This window comes from Pavona decussata, unplaced genomic scaffold (genome assembly GCF_977016875.1).
Source record: "Pavona decussata unplaced genomic scaffold, jaPavDecu1.1 SCAFFOLD_114, whole genome shotgun sequence".
Classification (NCBI taxonomy): Eukaryota; Metazoa; Cnidaria; class Anthozoa; order Scleractinia; family Agariciidae; genus Pavona; species Pavona decussata.
The window spans coordinates 2150173-2171335 of NW_028145528.1; the positions used below are offsets into that span (position 1 = coordinate 2150173).

At 38.1% G+C, this 21163-nt stretch overlaps 2 protein-coding genes across 2 annotated transcripts; both read left to right on the forward strand.

The window, feature by feature from the left end:
- The first annotated feature begins 5753 nt into the window (after positions 1-5753).
- LOC146470144 (uncharacterized) lies at positions 5754-7335 on the forward strand. The gene has a single exon (XM_085121895.1). It carries the CDS (start codon positions 6472-6474, stop codon positions 7333-7335), a length of 864 nt encoding a protein of 287 aa, XP_084978021.1. The 5' UTR covers positions 5754-6471.
- Positions 7336-16064: 8729 nt separating this feature from the next.
- Positions 16065-17413, forward strand: LOC146470145 (octopamine receptor beta-2R-like). The gene has a single exon (XM_085121965.1). The coding sequence runs from the start codon at positions 16079-16081 to the stop codon at positions 16961-16963; it is 885 nt and encodes a 294-aa protein (XP_084978091.1). The 5' UTR covers positions 16065-16078; the 3' UTR covers positions 16964-17413.
- Positions 17414-21163: the final 3750 nt, after the last annotated feature.

Sequence of the window (21163 nt, forward strand, 5' to 3'; positions counted from 1 at the left end):
ACAACTTCGTTGCATTTCAGCTGGCCTATTCTCTCTCTAAGAATGTTGGTTGAAAATATGTTTAGCTTGCACTGCCTGACATCTCAGGTCATATGCAAATTTTGGGAAGAAAAAGTAGTGAAGGTTTTCATCTGTATGAGAATATGGCTTAGAATGTGCTGTTTCTTTAGCTGCTATCGTGTTTAAATAAAGGATGCTGTTGAACAAATTTTGTTTGTTCACTGTATGTTCAATTCATCGTTAATAAATTTCTCTCCTTGTTAGACTTTTCGCTATTGGGTATTCAATCTGTAGCACTAATCCTTAAAGTTTTGAAAGGCACCGTTTAGTCATGTGTTATCAGACGTGAAAAGTCGTTCTAATGCTGACCAAACCATTTAGGATAATGAGATACGAATCGGGTAATTTTCATGTAATTACTGTGGCATCGAATCGCGTAGAATTTTCAAAACTTTTCATGATTGGCGATCGAACTGCGAAATATTCTCACTGGTTCGTTCCTTTCCTTAATATTGAATTTGCCACCTGCCAGTACTGCTCTCAAATGTCCAACATCCACCTACGCGCGTCACTAGCTATATTAGTTTCAAGAAAACATTTGTCATAAGGATAAAGTTTTGAGAAACTTTTAATTATCTCTGAAAATAGAAATGACATTTTGTCAACCTCAAGTGGATGCTTATAGGGATAAACGCCTTCTTCGTAAAGAAAATGTCATGTGTTATTTTTTGTTTGCGTATAAGGGAAATTTTTTGTGCTCAATTACTGGTAATCTTAGCAGAAACGTGCACCTTTTTAAATTAAGCTGAAATGCGCGTCTATTTTTCTTTTTTCTTTAATTTATTATTATTTTTTACTTAGTTTTTCTTTTGTTTAGATTATGCTTAGAGTGCCGTGGATTGATGTCTGTATGGCAAATAAAAGTTAATAGTAATAAACGCCTTCTTCCTTTAAAAACTGACTGATTAATTTTAAATCAGTACCAAAGAAAATAAATGTCGATCTCTTTTGCTTGGTAAACTGGATGCATCTAATCTAACATAAACGAGAAAGGTTTCCTGTGCCGTCCACCTGTTTTTCAGTTGGTCCTAATCTGTTAATCTCATAGCAGACGTGCCATATTGTGTCAACCGTGTTGGTAGAGGAGAGCGGAATGGAGAAAATGAATAATTTTGTTTTTTTGCCGTTCATACTTTTTTTTGGGCCGTTTTTGTTGAAGACAACAACAACAACAACTACAACTTTATTCTACCCTTACAGAACACTACAGCTGAAATGACATTAAGCGATCAATGCAAGAGCAAAAGGGTTATTGGGTTCCTAAAATAACTTGAGAGTTAAAGAGCAAGGAAGCCATCTTACATGAAATAAATTACAATATTGTGGCCGGAAAACACAGAAAAAAGAGACATCAAATCAAACACAACAGAGAAAAGAAAAAGCACACCAGTGTCTGCCTAACAAAACATACTGTACTGTGTTTTGTGGAGAAGCGGTGGTGTAGTAGTTAGCTTATTGGACTTGCAATTGGGTCATTAATTCGGGGCTAAGTAGGTATCTACCTTGTCATGTTGTTTATGTCTTGCATTAAAATACGAAGAGCAGTGTTTAATAAAAGTGCCAGAATTTTTAGGCTTGATAACTGAAACACGTGCTGTGAGTGTTTTGAACAGCTTCGATAACTGTTCCCGGAGTATTTCCTTTCTGCAGAGTCGCCGATCAATCGCAAAGCACATGACCGAAAGCAACCCTCCGAAGTCGACACTGTCTGACGGGAAACGGCAAGTGTAAGGATGTAGCGACAGAAGTTCAATGCCTGGTGCCTTCTACAACTGTCTTGGCGAGACCGTAAAAAGGATCCAGATACGCCAGAATCTTCGCCACCACAACAATTGTTGTAAAGCTGACCGAAACCGAGAGAGGTCAAGCATGAATATGCCAGCAAACTCCTTGAAGAGCACTTCGAATCACAGCCAAAAAGACAAAGTATGCAGAAATGACCAAACCGTCAAAGGAACTCATTCGTGACAGGTTATATAGTGAAGTTCACAACCCAACAAGGATTTGAGGGAGTTACTCGCCAGCATTACCAGGAAGACAGGGCTACCGAGGAACAACTTCAGATATTAGTCAGGGCGGGACGTGAACCCAACCACGCGACCACGCTGCCTCCAAAACGACTTGGAACCAGTGTAGATCAAAGGCTCCTGTAAGCCAACTCGTGAATGCAGATGACACATCAGTTATTGAAATTAAGACGGCTACGGACACTTCCTTGAAAGCTAAGAGAAATTATATCTTTGCCCGATTATGTAACGAGAAATAACCATTCTTGTACTAAAAAAATCGTTTTGGCCCTCGTGCCCGGCTTCCCGGTGGTCCAACCCATAAAAACCGCCAGCTACGCACGCTACTTTGCTCGAGCTGATCTCACGAAGGGAAATCTGTTGAACAAAGTGTCGCATTAAATTTCATGCCCAGCATAAATGCGTGAAATTTTTCCTTTGGCGACGCGACAAAATTTGAAAAAATCGCATCACCTGCGCGAGCAAAAAATCGCTCGTGTGGCCGCGGCTTTATGAAAACTGGAGAAATCTAGAATTGTTCATTTCACCAGAAATTTGCATAATTTTGTTTACAACGTCACTGATGCGTGACATGGCACTTTCCGCTTTTTTGTTTACAACGTCACTGACGCGTGACATGGCACTTTCCGCTTTCGCGTAAAAACTGACAGCCAAACTAATGTTTTTTCAGCAAACTAATCCACTTGATATGATACTTTTGTATGAAAAGCAAAAATATGATGAAAGATGTCGAGTTTTCATGTATGCAAAAAGTTATGATTAGCAGTGAACTTGTCAGTTAAGAGTGCTTCTTTCAGCCAGACATTTTCTGGCGGGAAATATTTTTTGGCGGCAAACTTTCAGGTAGCGCAACGCAATATTTCTGAGTAAAACTATTCAGTTAGTTCAATCGCGAAGGGAGGATGGGTTAAAAAAACCGGTGAGGCCTACAACAAATAAGGCCACTACTACTAAACACACATTAACGCAAGTCACGTAAATGCTCTATAAAAAATCGTCTTGTTTATTCAAAGATCTTGCCCACACTAATAAGTAATTGAATTCTTAAATTAAATTATTTTTAAATCTTAAAAGACGCCGCACTTTGTTGAAAAAAAAAAAAAACCAAAAAACCTATAACTTTGCTCAGATTCGACGAAAAATCTTCATTCTTACACTAAAATGATTGTCAAATTATTCGCTACGGATCGAATGAGAATATCCTGATGCGCCGTGAACAGAAAATGTTTGCGTGTTTTTTCCCACTAATTGAATTTAAAACTCATGCGCATGCCCGAAAGTTAACGACAGACTCAACCAACCAACCAGCCAACCAACCAAGTCAAAAAGTCCACCATCGCTATAACTCGTTAACGTTCATTGCGCATGCGCGCATTCACGAGTTAAAAATGAAGGAAAAGGGATATACAACTGAGAAAACCTTATAAGAAAGACTTGAAATCAAGAGCCACAGTCAACAAAAAGGTCCAAACTGGAAAAGACTTAAAACCACAATAAAAAATAACTATAAAGGTCCACACTACTCCTAAAATCTACGAAAATGCCCACGGACCAAATTGAAGACGAAGATCAAAACTGCAGTGAAAACCTAGAGAAGACTTGAAACCATGGTCAAAAATTAAGAAAAAGGACGAAGCTAGTAAGAGAACTGAAGAAAAAGACAAAAATCAAGGAAAATCCTCGAAGGACTGAAAAACAAAGGAACAGACTTAGAGCCACGGACACAAATCAAGGAAAATGTTGAAACTGCGAAGAAAAATCAAAGAACAGATTTTAAACCACCGGACAAAAAAAAAAACAAAAACAAACAACAACAACAACAAAAAAAGACACAACAACAACACAATGATCCACACTACAAAGAAAACCTGGAAAATAGACTTCGGAAACCTCGGACCAAAAGCACGGACACTACGCAAGAAGGTGGTCCAAGTTACTGAGAAGATCTAGAAAAAGACTTGAAACCAAGGACAGAAATAAAGAAAAAAGGACCAATGCTAGTACGAAAACTACTAAAAAAAAAAAACAAAGGAGCAGATTAGAGCCACGGACATGAAAGAAGACAAAGGTCCAAATCAGTAGGGAAACAGAAGAAATGATTTGAAACCACGGACAGGAAAGGAAAAGGCCCAACCAAGTTCAAGTGAAAGGTCCAGAAGTCAGGATTAAGATCCAAAATACTCAGGAAACCTAAGAAAATACTTGAAAACCCGACGCAAACTCGAGAAGAAGATCCACACTGCTTAGAAATCTTTCAGGGAAAGACTAAAACCAACGACAAAACCAAAGATAAATTAAAGGCATACCACTCAAAAGACCTTAATAACGACTTGAAACCGCGGCCAAAACTCAAGATAAAGGCCCATACTTGTAAGAAACCCTTAATTAAGACTTGTAAGCAGGGACCAAAATAACAAAAAGGTCCATACTACTCATATTTTAAAACCACTGACAAAAGTAAAAAAAGCCCCTTTAACTGCTGACAAAACCAAGGTAGGGATTTGAAACCAGGGACAAATATCAAGCTGATAACGTGGAACCTCCTGAAAAACCTAAGAAAAGACTTGAAACCAAGAGCCAAAATCAATAATTTGGGTTAAATCCGACTGACAAAACCTATTAACTATATTTTGAGCTGAAGAATATATTCCCAGGGCCATATTCATCACTAGATTTTGAGCTAAAGAAACGATCAGGAGAAGAAAAAGGTTCTGAACCTATTGCTGGGAAAGTAGTGAATGATTGTTAGATCTTGAGCTAAAGAAACGATTTGGAGAGAGAAAAGTAGTTAACTTAGTGCAAGATTTTGAGCTATAGAGCTATAGAAACGATAGGCCAGTAAGACTACGGCAAGAGCCTTGGTGGGTATATAGAATTTCCCAAACTAAAAGACTTTGCGGCTTAAGAAGCACCGGATTAGATATCTCCTATAGATACGGACCGAGTTTTTTCCCGTTGATTCATAGCCCATATCATGCAAGCGCGAAGCGTGCGGGACATAAATCAACGGGAAAAAGAGGATCCGTAACTTACAGTACGGACTGAGAAAACGAGGTTAGTCAAAGATATTTATTATATCTCTGGAAAGGGGACTTTCAATTTGAGCGGGCCGTACAGTGAAATAGCGAGATGAGGAGGTATAGAAACGACTAGGATTAGATTTTTCGCAATAATTAACACCTTCAGAAGCTAGGCTTCTGACACTTTTCATGTTTTTCAAGTTTTGATAAAGATGGCTGACAGTCATCGAAACTGTCAGCATCAATAAGACGTTAAGACTGGCTATGACTTAAGAACATTTAAATCGATTGTCAATAATTGTTATTTTTCGTCATTCTCAGGATGATTTTTATTTTTCTACTGAAAACTACCATAATTCTCCTTGATTTTTCTTTTTCGTTTAAATTTTGTAATCCCAGCGAGTTCTAGATAACAATATTCCTAATTTTTAAGAGAAAACAACTAACTGAAAGATTCTGGTAGTTGTAGCAAATTAGACAATGGCCCGATCTGTATATGGAAATTTGCACTTGCCAGTGATAACTTATGCACGTAGTGTCACTTGATATCGAGAGTGGTATACCATTTGTCATTGGAAATCCGAGTACATTAATGTGATGTAGCATACAACAACTAATTGCCAGTTGACGATATGAATTAAGAATGGGTTTGGGAATAGAGTAAGAATTAATGTAAACAGTTTGGAAGGTAAGGAATCGTAAAAAGTAGGGCAACAAGCCGTGTCTTCTTTACAGAGGTTGAAATAATTTTTTTTAAAGCGATAATGGCTTCAGATGAAAACACATTCCGGTCTGTAGGTGTTTTTAATAGAAGAAAAACTGAATCCGGCGGTTTTTCTTTGCATATCCCGCACCCAGGCGACTGGTCGATGATCAACAACTGCCGAAATAACCGGCTTCAGCGGATAGTTCTGCTAAATACAACCCGTGTTTGGATACTTAAAAATCCTGATCCCTTCATCTCACGTGGACTGTAACTGGCTGAACGGTTTCATAAGATTTTCTTCGCTGTGTGCCATCAGGTACGATTTTTAACTAACTTAATACTAAATGAATATCCATATAAATCTCAACCCAAGGTATAGCTTTGGTAAGTATTTCCCTGTGTTGTACCTTGTAAAAAGATAGCCAGAGGCTTTTGCCTTTTGTTGCAACTTAAAAGGGCAGTTACTCCGGCAGTCCAGTGTGTCATCATAATTATGCTGTCAAGATGTACATAAGTTATTTAATGTCAGCAGGCTAATTAGACGAAACCAGGTGTTTTTAAAAAGTATTATTTTTGCAGATTTTGGTGGAGCTTAACTGCGCCACCGACGCCCATTCAGTTCTGATAAATAACCGGATGAAAAACTCTTAAATGCGAAATGAAAACCTGGTTCTGGATTCTTGGTTGGTTTCTCTCCATTCTGACGATAACTGGAAATGGATTTATCATCTTCCTTGTGTGCACCAAACGACAGCTTCGCACCAAAACAAACGCGTTTGTCGTTTCACTTGCAGTGGCGGACTTCTGTGTTGGGTTAAGCGTTGTTCCCTCATTGTACTATTGCGATGTTACAGGAAGCTGCATATGGCCTCAGCATTGGATGTCTTGGTCGCGTTCGATTAGGTGGTTGTTCGGATACGCTTCCGTAACAAACTTGTGCAGTTTAGTACTAGACCGCTATATTGCAGTTGTGAAGCCTCTAAAATATTTGACTTTCATGAGCCGCCGCCGAGTCAGCCAAATGATTTTGTTTTCTTGGGTAATTTCAGTTGTTCTTCGGATTCTACCGACACTCTCGGTTATTTTGTCATCCCCATTTCTTTTAACTGTGCAGATCTGGATTATTTTGACGCTCTTTGAAATTTTCCCTTGCCTTATGTTAATGTTCTGCGTTGGATCCATGGTAGATGTTGTTTTTAAGCAAGATAGATCTGCACGCATCTTGGCAAAACAAATACGCTTTAACCACCACGTTTTGTATAAAAGTCACGAGAAGACCACACTTAAAATAATGTTGATTGTTGTAGGCTTGTTTCTTGTGTGTTACGGCCTTTTTATTAGTTGTTCTGTCCTTTTGTTATCATTTAATTTTACCAAAAAATGTAACGACACTGAATATAAAATACCTCTTTTAGTTTTAAACTCCGCCATTAACCCTTTAGCTTACGCTTTACTTAAAAGGGACATAAAGAAAGAGGTTAAGAAAGTGACCTACGTTGTGAGATCCAAGCAAGACAAATGAACGTCAACATGTATTTTTCAAACTGTGGTACTGGTTTGCCCTCCCTGCTATTCAGATGGACTTCCGCCTTCTGCAAACTCAGCATCTGTTACTCGGTAAATATAAAAGCTGAACTGTTAGAAAGCAAGTTAGGAAGTTTTATGACATGTAGTTGAATTGTGTTATGTGACATTCGCGGTAAAGAGCCAAGTTTTCAGGAAGACGTAAAAAAACTGTTCTCTGAGAAGTCAGGAGGTATTTCATTGTAAATATTGCCATTTTATAGCCATCTTATAGCCAATTGTAAATATTGTAGTTTTCTTCTTTTTATTCCATAGTAATTGTAATGTTAACGGGTTCTTATTATTTTCTTTTGCTTTTGGATTTTTTTGTAATGTCTGTAATGCGCATTTGATTATTTTTATAGAAAATGCGCAATATAAATATTAAATGTTATTATTGTTATTATTGTTATTATTATCATTATTATCATTATTATTATTATTATTATTATTATTATTATTATTATTCATAACGAAAGGTTTTTCGTGTGTTAGAATAAAGCTTGGAACAAATGCTGTCTTTCACTCTGTGTTCGAAATATACTCTCCCGTATTGGGTATCGTCCTACTTTTAATGAAAGATTGACACAGCGCTCTGGTACTAGATGAATCATAGAACAATTTTCACGCTTACTCAAAAATAAAACCTTATTTCGAATACTTACAGAAGTAGACTTTCCGCAATGTTTTCTTTCTTTCACGAAAACAAGTGAAAGTAGAATTAAGAAAAACATTCACCAAACGAATATGAGACGTGTTCAGCTGTAGCGTGTATTGCTAAAGTCGTTCAGAATGACTATTACACGAAGAAAAACCAACCAACCAGTCACTGTCTTCATGTTTCTATATTTATTTCGATTATTAGTATAAACAGGTGATAGGAAGACGTAAGCCGAAGACAGATGCATTGGGTACAAAAATATGACTCCCTCAACTCCATGGAATGAAAATTGAAATATCTTAATACGGCATAAGGCTGAAATAAACCTTAAGTATTTTTTTTCCATATAGACTTATTTTTGCTCACAGTTCCTGAAACACAAGTTCACCAAAGTAAGTCCCACAAACCCAGCCCGTGGTACGAAAAAACATAATTAAGAGCTGCGAGGATAGTTTTGACAGGTGGAGACCAGGGAAGATTTACTGCAGGCTACAATTTCTGCTGGTAAAACTAGTCTTCTTTAGGGCCAGTCTATAGAGCTAGAGTAAGAGTGGTGTCCTGTGGACCAGTTCTAATCTTTCTATTATCTATATATTGGATGTTTACTTCTAACAATGAATGTAACTTAACATATGTCTTTTTATCTTAGGAGGAATAAAAATTGATTGATTGATTGATTGATTGATTGATTGATTAGAGAGGCTACGCGTATTTAGTTTTTATTATTATTAATGACAAAGCATTTCTTTCTGACAGTATGAGGGTATGTTATTATCGAAAAGTCGTTTCAACTGTTCTTTGAAATCTTCCTCGAGAAATCCATTAGCAATCGGATTCATAGCTGAGCAATATTCAGTGTGAGAGATTGCAACAGACGTCCCGATTTACATGAGCGCAAACCTTTCCAGTATATTATGTTCTACTTCTGAGCAGATAATAAATATTACTAAGAGGGATATCATCATCTTTGCGGTCACCTGCTGTATTTCGAAGATTTCAGATATGGCTATTTTTAAGCTCTTTGTTTTACTTCTGTAGCTGAAACGGACTTCATTCAGCACACGCGATATGCGATGTAAGATCCGCGCGATGACTAGAACACGCGTCGATTTAGAATCGAGTTTAAGGCAAACGGCAAACGTCGATCCGCGTAACGATGCGACCAAAATAGACGATTCTCTCCCTTGGTATCAAGGCAAAGTACTTTAGCGGTTTCACAATTGAGATGCAGCGGTCTGCTAACGTGGCGCACAGGTTTGTAATGGAGCAGTACTGGTAGTAGTGGCGAGTAAATTAAAAAACAAAACAAAAACACGCCAGATAACAAACGTATAAATGGCAGGTGAAGATGTGGGAAGTAGGCAAGTCCGACAAAAAATCCGCGACTGATAAAGACAGAATAGAGGAGTTCGGTTTGGTCTTTAGCAATTTTTTTTAAGAATAAGAAACGAAATTCGTTTTCAGTAACGTTCAGAAGAGTAAAAAAAAAAAAAAAAAAAAAAACGACAACAACCACCTAAAATCGAAAAACACATATTGCGGTCGGCATAGTTAAATATTATAGCTCGCGGCAAGAGCCATCACCGTTTTACTGCTTCCTTCTTGTTTTGCATTACAAATATCTAATTATGTATCAGTGAGGGACGTAATCGGTTTCATTTAACAGAACACTATTAAACAGATTGATTATTATTGCAATGATTGTCGTATAATTTGGACTCATGCCAACAATTCCCGTATACACATGCATATGGATAAGAACTCAGTTTAAATTTTCAAATTTTCTAGGGACTTTAGATGACAAGATTGTGGTTTCCAGCAGAGAAAAGAAACAAGAGGGCCTTTTTTCACCGTGTTCAAATCTCATTCAGAATATATAACTTCCTATCTTTTGCGCATAATCCGAGTTTTAGTATTGTTCTTTTTTCAAAGTTTGCTTATGTTTGTGGCAAGAGAAGATGAAGGTACCTTCATCCTCTCTTGTTTGTGGTCATTATTTTCCAGCTAAACAAATACTAATGAATTTTAAACAAGTTTTTGGTTGATTAGAAACAACCCATACAGAGGCGGGGAAGCGTTTTGAAACGTAGGGGGTGGAGGGGGGGGGGGTGCCTAATCTTTCACCCAGCCATGCGCATACCCCTACTCAAATTTTCCAAAATGTTCCTTGCGTTGTTCGTTGGCACAAGCAAACCTCTTTGCAATCTTTACAGTGTCTACTGTGTCCGTAATCGATTTGATTTGTGACGATACATCAGTAGGCAGTTGTTCAGGTGGTCCTGCTTCATGGTGCTTCTTAGGTAGTTTTTGAGTCGTCTGAGGGCAGAAAATGTGCGCTCTGAAGTCGCAGATGCTACTGGTAACGTCAAATACATCCGTAAGAGTTTGTGTACCTCTCCTAGCAGGGTTTTGGTGACAGGAGTTTTGTTTAAAGCTTCGCACATGGTCCGTATATTTGTAACCTGACGTACTTCGGGTAGCACAGTTCTCACTGCATCAAACGTTTTACAACATATTATTTCGCCAAGGGTAATGGTGGTTATACGATTTGTGAAAAGATCACGAGATTGAATATTTTGCCAATTTTTATGATGCGCTAGCGATATTTTCGACACCAAAACGTGGGGGGACTGTGCCCCCACAAATTTTTACTTGGGGGTCTACAGCCCCCCCGCTCCTGCACCCCCCCTGCTCAGCCAAGTGATAATATAAATGAAATAGAACAACGACTAAATAATTCGAGTTTAAAGTTTCTGTTTATTTTTTTTTTTTCGCTGTCCACTGATCGTCTGAAACCTGCATCAAAATTACGGTTTTAACGACTTAAAAAATTCAGATGCAAAAGTAAATTCACCAAATGCTGTTTTTAATCAAGTGTGATGTTTAACTGTTTTATTATTCACCTCTTACTTTTTTGTACATATTGTAGTAGTCATAAATTACACAGGGCCTGTATTGATACCAGCCTATCCTTTGTCAACTAATCTCCTTCGGGATGTCAACTCAGAAAATTTAATTGAAGGTGTGTTTATATCACTCAACATCGGCCGACATTGTCTATGGACCAATGGCTAGATTGGGCACTAGCACCAAGTTCACCGCGTCGGGTAAGACGCCTTGCTGATGTCCATTGCCACGAAAACAGGTTCTCTGTTGTTCATTTGAATAGACCATTTGCGAGTTACTTTGAACTTCATTATGAAAGCGAGGCTAAGTGCAAAGTTTTTGTTATGAAAATTAGGTTTCATTCTTATGAAAACATAACTAATTTTCATATGAAAAGTTTAGCACTTAGCCTCGCTTTCATAGTGAGGTTCTCAGCAGCTCGGAAATGGCCTATTGATAAAACTATGTGATGGTCTTTTGAATTTATATTTTTTACCGTAAGATACTGTCTTCCCAGCTTCCGTTGACATTCATTATAGTTTATGGCGATTTTGGCCTGAATGGAAAATGGAAGCTCCTGTTGAAGGTCCGTTTATCATCCGACATTTCACTTCAATTACTCGAATCGTAGGCCTTTTCACCAGTGCAGGTAAAGCTGAGTTTTGTATCTTACTTGACTTTTTTAAGGAAACTAGAATGTGCGTAAATTCTTCATTCTTAACGCTCGTAGAGTAAACTTGAAAGCTCTGTAAGTTAATTCAATGCTGTTATTAAGGTTAAAGATACAGTTAAGGACTAAGGTTACTTTATTTAACCTATCGTTCATACTTGTTAAAGACAACAACGAGAACAGCAACAACCTTATTCACCCCTACAGATGACTACAGCTGAAATGACATTAAGCGTACAATGAGATAGCAAAAGTGTTATTGGCTTCCTAAAATACCTTGAGAGTTCAATAACAAGGAAGCCAATTTTCATGAAATAAATTACAATATTGTGGCCGGAAAACACAGACAAAGAAAAAAGAGACAAATAAAAAAACACTTGCAATTGGGTCATTGATTCGAGGCTAAGTTGGTCTCTTCATTGTCATGTTGTTTCTGTCCCGTATTAAAATACGAACAGCAGTGTTTTATATAAGAGCGAGAATTTTAGACTTGATAACTGAAAGACGTGCTGTGAGTGTTTTGAACAGCTTCGATAACTGTTCCCGGAGTATTTCCTTTCTACAGAGTCGCCGATCAATAACAAAACTCATGAGCGAAAGCAAGCCTCCGAAGTATCACTACTGACGACAAACCGGCAAGTTTAAGGATCCGGCGACAGAAGTTCAATGCCTGGTGCCTTCTACATGCAACGGTCTTGGCGAGACCCTAAAAAGGAATGAATTTGTGTGGAAATAGCAGCATTTGACTTGGCGCTAACAGAAGGCATCTTAAACATCTTTGCCACCACAACAATTCTTGTTATGCTGACCGAAACCGAGAGAGGTCAATCATGGATATACCAGTAAACCCCTTGAAGAGCACTTTGTTGGCTGCAAAGGCTTGCCTTCTTCAACTCTACACAAAAAACTCGAAATCCATGGAGGTACACAAAATTTGCAGTTATTTCAAAGCCCCTATGAAGCCCAAAACAATGGAAAAAACACTGAAAAGACCTTGGTGTGGGTGGCAAGATAATGTGTTCCAACTTACAAAGAAATTTCAGCTTGATGAAAATGAACACAACGTCATTCGAAACACGAATTCGAATCACAGCCAAAAAGACAAAGTATGCAGAAATGACCAACTCGTCGCAGGAATGCATGCGTGACAGCTTAAACACCGAAGTTCACAACCCAACAAGGATTTGAGGGAGTAACTCCGCCAGCATTACCAAGAAGACGGGGCTACCGAGGAACAACACCAGATAGATGTATTGGGGGACTTGAACCCACCCACTCGACCAGGCTGCCTCCCAAACGACTTGGAACAAGTGAAGAAAATGAAGAAAAAGGTGCATACAACTCAGAAAACCTTATAGGGAAATGAAATCAAGAACAACAGTAAAAAAAGGTCCAAACGGCTAAGAAATCGTAGGAAAAGACCTAAAACCACAGTAAAAAAATAACTGTAAAGGTCTACACTACTCCTTAAATCTACGAAAATACCCACGGACCAAGTTGAATACGAACGGTCAAAACTGCAGTGAAAACCTGGAAAAGACTTGAAACCATGGTCAAAAATCAAGAAAAAAGACCAAGCTGGTAAGAGAACTGAAGAAAAAGACAAAAATCAAGGAAAATGCCCAAAGGACTGAAAACCAATGAAACAGACTTGGAGCCACGGACGCAAATCAAGGAAAATATTCAAACTACGAAGAAAAATCAAAGAACACATTTAAAACAACCGGACAAAAACAACAACACAGTGATCCAGACCACTAGACCCAGAAAACCTGGAAAATAGACTTCAGAAACCACGGACCAAAAGTAATATAAGGGTCGAAACTACTCAGAACTGAAACCACAGACACCATTCAAGAAGGTTGGTACAAATTACTGAAGAAATCTAGAAAATACTTGAAACCACGGACAGAAATGAAGAAAAAAGGACAAAAACTACTAAAAAACAAAGGAACAGACTTAGATCCACGGATATGAAACAAGACAAAGGTCCAAATCAGTAGGAAAACTGAAGAAAATGATTTGAAACCACGGACAGGAAAGGAAAAGGTCCAAGCAAGATCAAGCGAAGGGTCCAAAGAACTGACAAAACCGAGCAGGAGACTTGAAACCATGGACTAAGGTGCACTGAAACACTCCTTTTGAGAAAAGACTTGAAGCCACAAACAGAAGTCAGGATTAAGATCCAAAATACTCAGGAAACCTAAGAAAATACTTTAAAACACGACGCAAACTCGAGAAGAATATCGTACTCTGCTTAGAAATCTTTAGGGAAAGACTAAAACCAAGGACAAAACCAGAGATAAATTAATCGCATACCACTCAAAAAACCTTAATGACGACTTGAAACCGAGTTAAAAAATCATGATACTTGTAAGAAAACCTTAATCAAGACTTGTAAGCAGGGACGAAACTAACGCGGAAAAGGTGCATACTACTCATAACTAAACCCACTGAGAAAAGTCAAGAGAAACGTTCAACTACTGACAAAATCAAGGTAGGGATTTGAAACCATGGACAAATATCAAGCTGATAAATAAAATTATTTGTCGTGATTCTCACGATGACTTTTATTTTACTACCGCCCTGCCATAATCCTCCTTGGTTTTCCTTTTTTCATTTAAATTTTGTAATCACAGTGAGTTTTAGATAACAATATTCCTAATTTTCAAGAGTAAACAACGAACTGAAGGATTCTGGTAGTTGTAGTAAATGACCCTATCGTGACAATGGCCCGATATACCATTTGTCATTGGGAATCCAAACACATTAACGTGATGTAGTACACAACAACTAATTGCCAGTTGCACGATGTGAATTATAGTGCGACGCACCTTATCGTGGCCACCCAACAAAATTTTTTTACAAGTTAGGCAATCCGGATATCTTCCTCCTTGTTCATAAAATACAAAACGACATGTGTTTAATAATTCGTCGTTGCGTCACTTGCTGTTGGACTTTGTAAGGAGGCGTGACCGTTAATCAAATTCGCGTATACAGAATGGCTAACTTATGAAAAAAAGTTTGTTGGGTGGCCACGGTAAGGCGCTTCGCACTGTAAGAATGAGTTTGGGAATAGAGTAAGGATAAGTGTAAACGGTTTGAAAGGTAAGTAATCGTAGAAAGTAGGGCAACAAGCTGTATCTTCTTTACAGAATTTGAAATAATTTTCTTTTAAAGCGATAATGGCTTCAGATGAAAACACATTCCGGTCTGTGCGTGTTTTTAATAGAAGAAAAACTGAATCCGGCGGTTTTACTTTGCATATCCCGCACCCAGGCGACTGGTCGATGATCAACAACTGCCGAAATAACCGGCTTCAGCAGATAGTTCTGATTAATACAACCCGTGTTTGGATACTTAAAAATCCTGATCCCTTCATCTCACGTGGACTGTAACTGGCTGAATGGGTTCATAAGATTTTCTTTGCTGTGTGCCATCGGGCAGCATGAATCTAGAATGAAGACGAAAAATTAAAACGATTAAGCCAATTCTGTTGTAGGAAGCTAGACTTGAGCGCTTAAAAACCGGGTCTTGGGTGAGACTGGATTTAAGATTCGTTGGCGCCGTTAATAATTGCCAAATGTCACACTTGTTTAGACGGATCACAGGTGATGTTATGTTTCATTTCACTCAGATGTCAATGTCATATCTAATTTCAAAGGAAAACCCCTCTTTTCTCTTGCATGGTATTGTCTGATCTTACTTTCTTGTGATGAAGTGTAACTGAAGATTTTTGTTTCACGAACTCTACTAATGACCCTTGTAATCTATGTACTTGTTGATGTGAAATTCAATGGGAAAAACTGAAAAAAAAAAAAGAATATCTTAAGAAAATTTAACGACAACTGCAATTTCTGTAGCCAACTTCTGGATAATCAGCTCAGATATATATAATATATGTAATTGACCACTCCCCTAGGGGCTTTTCAGGGTCAATAAACAACACGTTGTGGGGGACTTTGACAGACTGCTTTATGGCGCAAATGGCAGCCGTTCAGTTTAAAACCCTAACAGAATCGGACAGGTAATTTACACAGGTGCCCCCAGAACAAAACAGAATAGTAAGCAAGTAAGTGGGTAATGAGTAAGGCCAGACCACAACACCGAGAACTAACGTCCCCTACTCTTACGATCAGATTAATGAACAACTTGACTAAATGAAGACCTGTTTTTCACTTTTGGATTCTTTGTTGATCATGTAGCCCTTCATCGGACATCGACGCAATCGCTTCAGTTTCTTCACTTCCATCAGAGATGAACCTTTTTGTCATACAAACTGTCCTAAAATTATGTAACTTAGCGACACGCAATTATTCTTTGTTATCATATGTTATTGATGTGCATAAGTTAAAAGAATTTTAATATTGTAGGCCAAGACTAAATCCGCAGATGTTTTTTAATGATATATTTTTGGGAAACTAAACCGCCGGCTCCGTTGTTGTGATCAATAAAAAAAACTGACCTGAACAATTAGTGTTATCGATGAAAACCTGGTTCTGGATTCTTTGCTGGTTCCTTTCTATTCTAACGATAACTGGAAATGGATTTATCATCTTCCTTGTATGCGCAAAACGACAGCTCCGCACCAAAACCAACGCGTTTGTCGTTTCACTTGCAGTGGCAGATTTCTGTGTTGGGATGAGCGTAGTTCCTTCCTTGTTCATTTGCGATGTTACAGAAACCTGCAACTGGCCTCAGGATGGCTTGTCATGGGCGGATGTGATAAGATGGTTGTTTGGATACGCTTCCGTGACGAACCTGTGCAGTTTAGTACTGGACCGCTATATTGCAGTTGTGAAGCCTTTTAAATACTTAACATTTATGAGTCGTCGTCGCGTCAGCCTAATACTTTTGGTTTCTTGGGTAATTCCAGTTGTTTCAAGGATCCTACCAGTAGTAGTCTCCGTTATTTTGTCAGCCTCACCTGTTAGAACTGGTTCAGTTCTTGAAACTGTGAATGTCTGGATTTTTATGACGCTCTTTGAATTTTTTCCTTGTTTTGTGTTAATATTCTTGGTTGGATCCATGGTTCATATTGTTTATAAACAAGATAGATCTGCACGCATCTTGGCAAAACAGATACGCTTTAACCACCACGTTTTGTACAAAAGTCACGAGAAGACCACACTTAAAATAATGTTGATTGTTGTAGGTTTGTTTCTTGGGTGTTACAGCCTTTTTATTAGTTGTTCCGTTCTTTTGTTATCAGTTAGTTTTGAGAAAAAATGTAACGACACTGAATATAAAATACCTCTTTTAGTTTTAAACTCCGCCATTAACCCTTTAGCTTACGCTTTACTTAAACGGGACATAAAGAAAGAGGTTAAAAAAGTGAGCTATGTTGTGAGATTCAAGCAAGGCAAATGAACACCAACATTTATTTTCTCCAACTGGCTTTGAAGCAGGCCCGTTCTTTTTATTCTGATGGACTTCCGCCTTCTGCAAACTCAGCTTCTGTTACTCGGGAAATGTAATAGCTGAACTGATAGAAAACAAGTTACGAACTTTAATGGCACATATATTTTACTTGTGTTATGTGACATCCGTGGTAAAGAGCCACGTTTTCAGGAAGACTTGAAAGGACTGCTCTTTGAGTAGTCAGGAGGTATTTCATTGTAAATATTGCCATCTTATGGCCATCTTATAGCCAATTGTAAATATTGTAGTTTTCGTCTTTCTATTCCATAGTAATTGTAATGTTAACGGGTTCTCATTATTGTCTTTTGCTTTTGGATTTGGTTGTAATGTCTGTAATGCGCATTTGATTATTTTTATTGAAATATCTTAATAGCATGAGGCTGGAATAAACCTTAAGTATTTTTTTTTTCCATATAGTCTTATTTTTGCTCGCAGTTCCTGAAACACAAGTTAACCAAAAGAAGTCCCACAAACCCAGCCCGTGGTACGGAAAAACACAATTAAGAAGTGCGAGGCTAGTATTGACAGGTGGAGATCAGGGAAGATTTACTGCAGGCTAAAATTTCTGCTTGTAAAACTAGTGTTCTTCAGGGCCAGTCTACAGAGCTAGAGTTAAGGGTGGCCTCCTCTGGACTAGTTCTAGAGAGGCTACGCGTCTTTACTTTTTATTATTATTAATGAAAAAGCATTTATTTTTCTGACAGTATTAGTAAATGTTATTACCGAAAACTAGTTTCAACTGTTCTTTGAAATGTTTCTCGAGAAATCCATAAGCAATCGGATTCATAGCTGAGCAATATTCAGTGTTAAAGAGATTGCAACAAACGTCCCATTTACATCAGCAGAAACGTTTCCAGTATATGTTTTACTGCTGAGCAGAGAATAAATATTACCAAGAGGGCTATCATCATCTTTGCGGTCACCTGCTGTTTCAGATATGGCTATTTTTACTGAGCATTCAACGAGCACGATCCGCGATGCAAGATCCGCGCGCTAACTTGAGCACGCGTCGATTTAGCATCGAGTTTAAGGCTAACGGCAAACGTCAGACTCGCGTCACGATGCGACCAAAAGAAAGATGATAAGCAGTTTCACAATTGAGATGCAGCGGTCTGCTAACGGGGAGCACAGGTTTGTAATGGAGCGGTACTGGAAGAAATGGCAAGCAAAAAAAAAAAAAAACACGCCAGATCACAACAAACGTATAAATGGCAGGTGAAGATGTGGGAAGGCAAGTCCGACAAAAAATCCGCAACTGCTAACGACAGAATAGCGCAGTTCGGTTGTGTCTTTAACCTTTTTTTTTTAAGAATCAGAAATGAAGTCCGTTTCCAGTAATGGTCAAAAGAGTAAAAAAAAAAAAAAAAAAAAAAACCTAAAATCCAAAATTACATATTGCGGGTCGACATGGTTTAATATTATAGCTCGCGGCAGGAGCCATTTTGCTGCTTTCTTCTTGTTTTGCATTACAAATATCTAATTTTAGTATACACCACACAAGTGAAAACTATAGTACTTTTCGCGTGCGCTGATTGGGTAGCTCGGAGGTGATCAGCCGAAGGGAGACAAGATGGCTTCCCGTTTCGCCACGTCACGAAATTATTTCAATAAACGAGGCGGCTGTTAAAAAAATTCATAAATGCATGGCAACAAAGTTTGGTTTGACGGCATTGAATGCTAACTTATTTAATCTTCTCAACCTCTTATTCTAAGGCGAAAAAAAAAATGAAAATGCAATCCCTTGTTTACGAAAACTGCTGAGCCAAAAATTACAATGAAAATAAAGAAACATCTAATTTTCAACAACAAGACGAATTTCACAGAAAATTGAAGAAATGACACCGTAGGAACTAAACAAATGTCTCCAGAAGTTTTATTTGTCTGCAAAAAAACGAGACGGAACTTTCTACAATAAGCGCGTGAGATTTTGGAATTTCATACCTTTTGTCGGTATATTGTCAAAAGTAAAACAAGTTTTTGGTTCACTAGTTATTCAGCTTGTGCGGTATATACTAAAACAATTATTCACCTCAGTGTCGGTGAAAGTGATGGATATTTACCTCCACTTCGGTGAATAATTGTTAAATGTATCAGTGGGGGATATAATCGATTTTCATTTAACAGACAGCTATTGAAAGTTTGCAGTTTTGTTGACAGACTGATTGTTAATTCCACGATTATCGTATAATTTGGTCTCATGACTCATGCCACTAAATCCCGTATACACCTGCGTATGGATAAAAACTCAGTTAAGAGTTTCCAATTGTCTAGGGACTTTAGATGACAAGATTGTGGTTTCCTGCATAGAAAAGAACCAAGTTGGCTTTTTTTCCCCATATTCAAATCTCATTCAGAATATATAACTTCCTATCTTCTGCGCATAATTCGAGTTTTAGTATTGTTCTTTTTTCAAGGTTTGCTTATGTTTGTGGTCATTATTTTCCAGCTAAACAAATGCAAATGAATTTTAAATAACTTTTTGGTTGATTAGAAACAACCCATACAGAGGCGGCGGAGCGTTTTGAAGCGTGAGGGGGCTCATCTTTCACCCAGCCATGCGAATACCCCTACTCAAATTTTCCAAAATGTCTTTTGCGTTGTTCGTTGGCACAAGCAAACCTCTTTGCAATCTTTACAGTGTCTACTGTGTGTCCGTAATCGATTTGTGACAACACATCAGTAGGCAGTTGTTCAGGCGGTCCTGCTTCATGGTGCTTCTTAGGTAGTTCTTGAGTCGTCTGAGGGCAGAAAATGTGCGCTCTGAAGTCGCAGATGCTACTGGTAACGTCAAATACATCCGTAAGAGTTTGTGTACCTCTCCTAGCAGTGTTTTGGTGACAGGAGTTTTGTTGAAAGCTTCGCGCATGCTCCGTATATTTCTAATCTGACGTACTTCGGGTAGCACAGTTCTCACTGCATCAAACGTTTTACAACATATTATTTCGCCAAGGGTAATGGTGGTGATACGATTTGTGAAAAGATCACGAGATTGAATATTTTGCAAATTTTTATGATGCGCTAGCGATATTTTCGACACCAAAACGTGGGGGGACTGTGCCCCCACAAATTTTTACTTGGGGGTCTACAGCCCCCGCCCCCTTTGCACCCCCCCCCCCCGCTCGGCCAAGTGATAATATAAATGAAATAGAACAACAACTAAATAATTCGAGTTTAAAGTTTCTGTTTACGTTTTCTTTTCGCTGTCCACTGATCGTCTGAAACCTGCATCAAAATTACGATTTTAACAACTTAAAAAATGCAGATGCAAAAGTAAATTCACCAAATGGGTTCATTTAGCGCGTAACACAAGACATAGAGACGATATTCATTTACCTAACTAAATTAAGGTTAGGAAAGCCACCTTCAGATCTTCAGGTTCGGTGCTCCAAACAACAATACCATGCCGCTCTCTAATTTTAAGAACTTTCTTAAACAACATTTTAGACTACTAGATTTTGCGGTTAGCTTTTATCGTTAAAGGGACAGTATCACGCTATTTTTAGTAACACATTGAAAATCGGAAAGACGCTATTCGGTTGATAGCAGCCAAGATATAATGACAAAATTCCATTAAAAGACTATCAGAATGCAAAGAAACTATCCACGGATATTTTCGCTGCCAGATGACCAAGATAGAGAGGGGTTCAAATTTGAAAACGTCTGGCAGACGTTTTCAAATTTCGCTGTTGTAACGCACTAAAAATCGCCGGTTGTACTATATTTTGGTTCAACCTTTCGTCTCAGAAACACTATTAATATTTCTTTAAATTAGCGATTGAGAAATTAATTAACACAGTGTTCAAAGTTTAAATTTAGTTAATTTTGGCCAAAAATAATGGTATCTCCCATCGATCTCCCATGATACTGCCCCTTTAATTACAAGACTTGGTTGCTGTTTTTAATCAAATGCGATGTTTAACTGTTTTTTTTTTATTCACCTCTTACTTTTTTTGTACATATTGTAGTAGTCATAAATTACACAGGGCCTGTATTGATACCAGCCTATCCTTTGTCAACTTGTTTCCTTCGGGATGTCAACTCAGAAAATTTAATTGAAGGTGTGTTTATATCACTCAACCATCGGCCGACATTACATGTAACGGCCGACATTGCCAATGGGAACCAATGGGTAGATTGGGCACTAGCAAC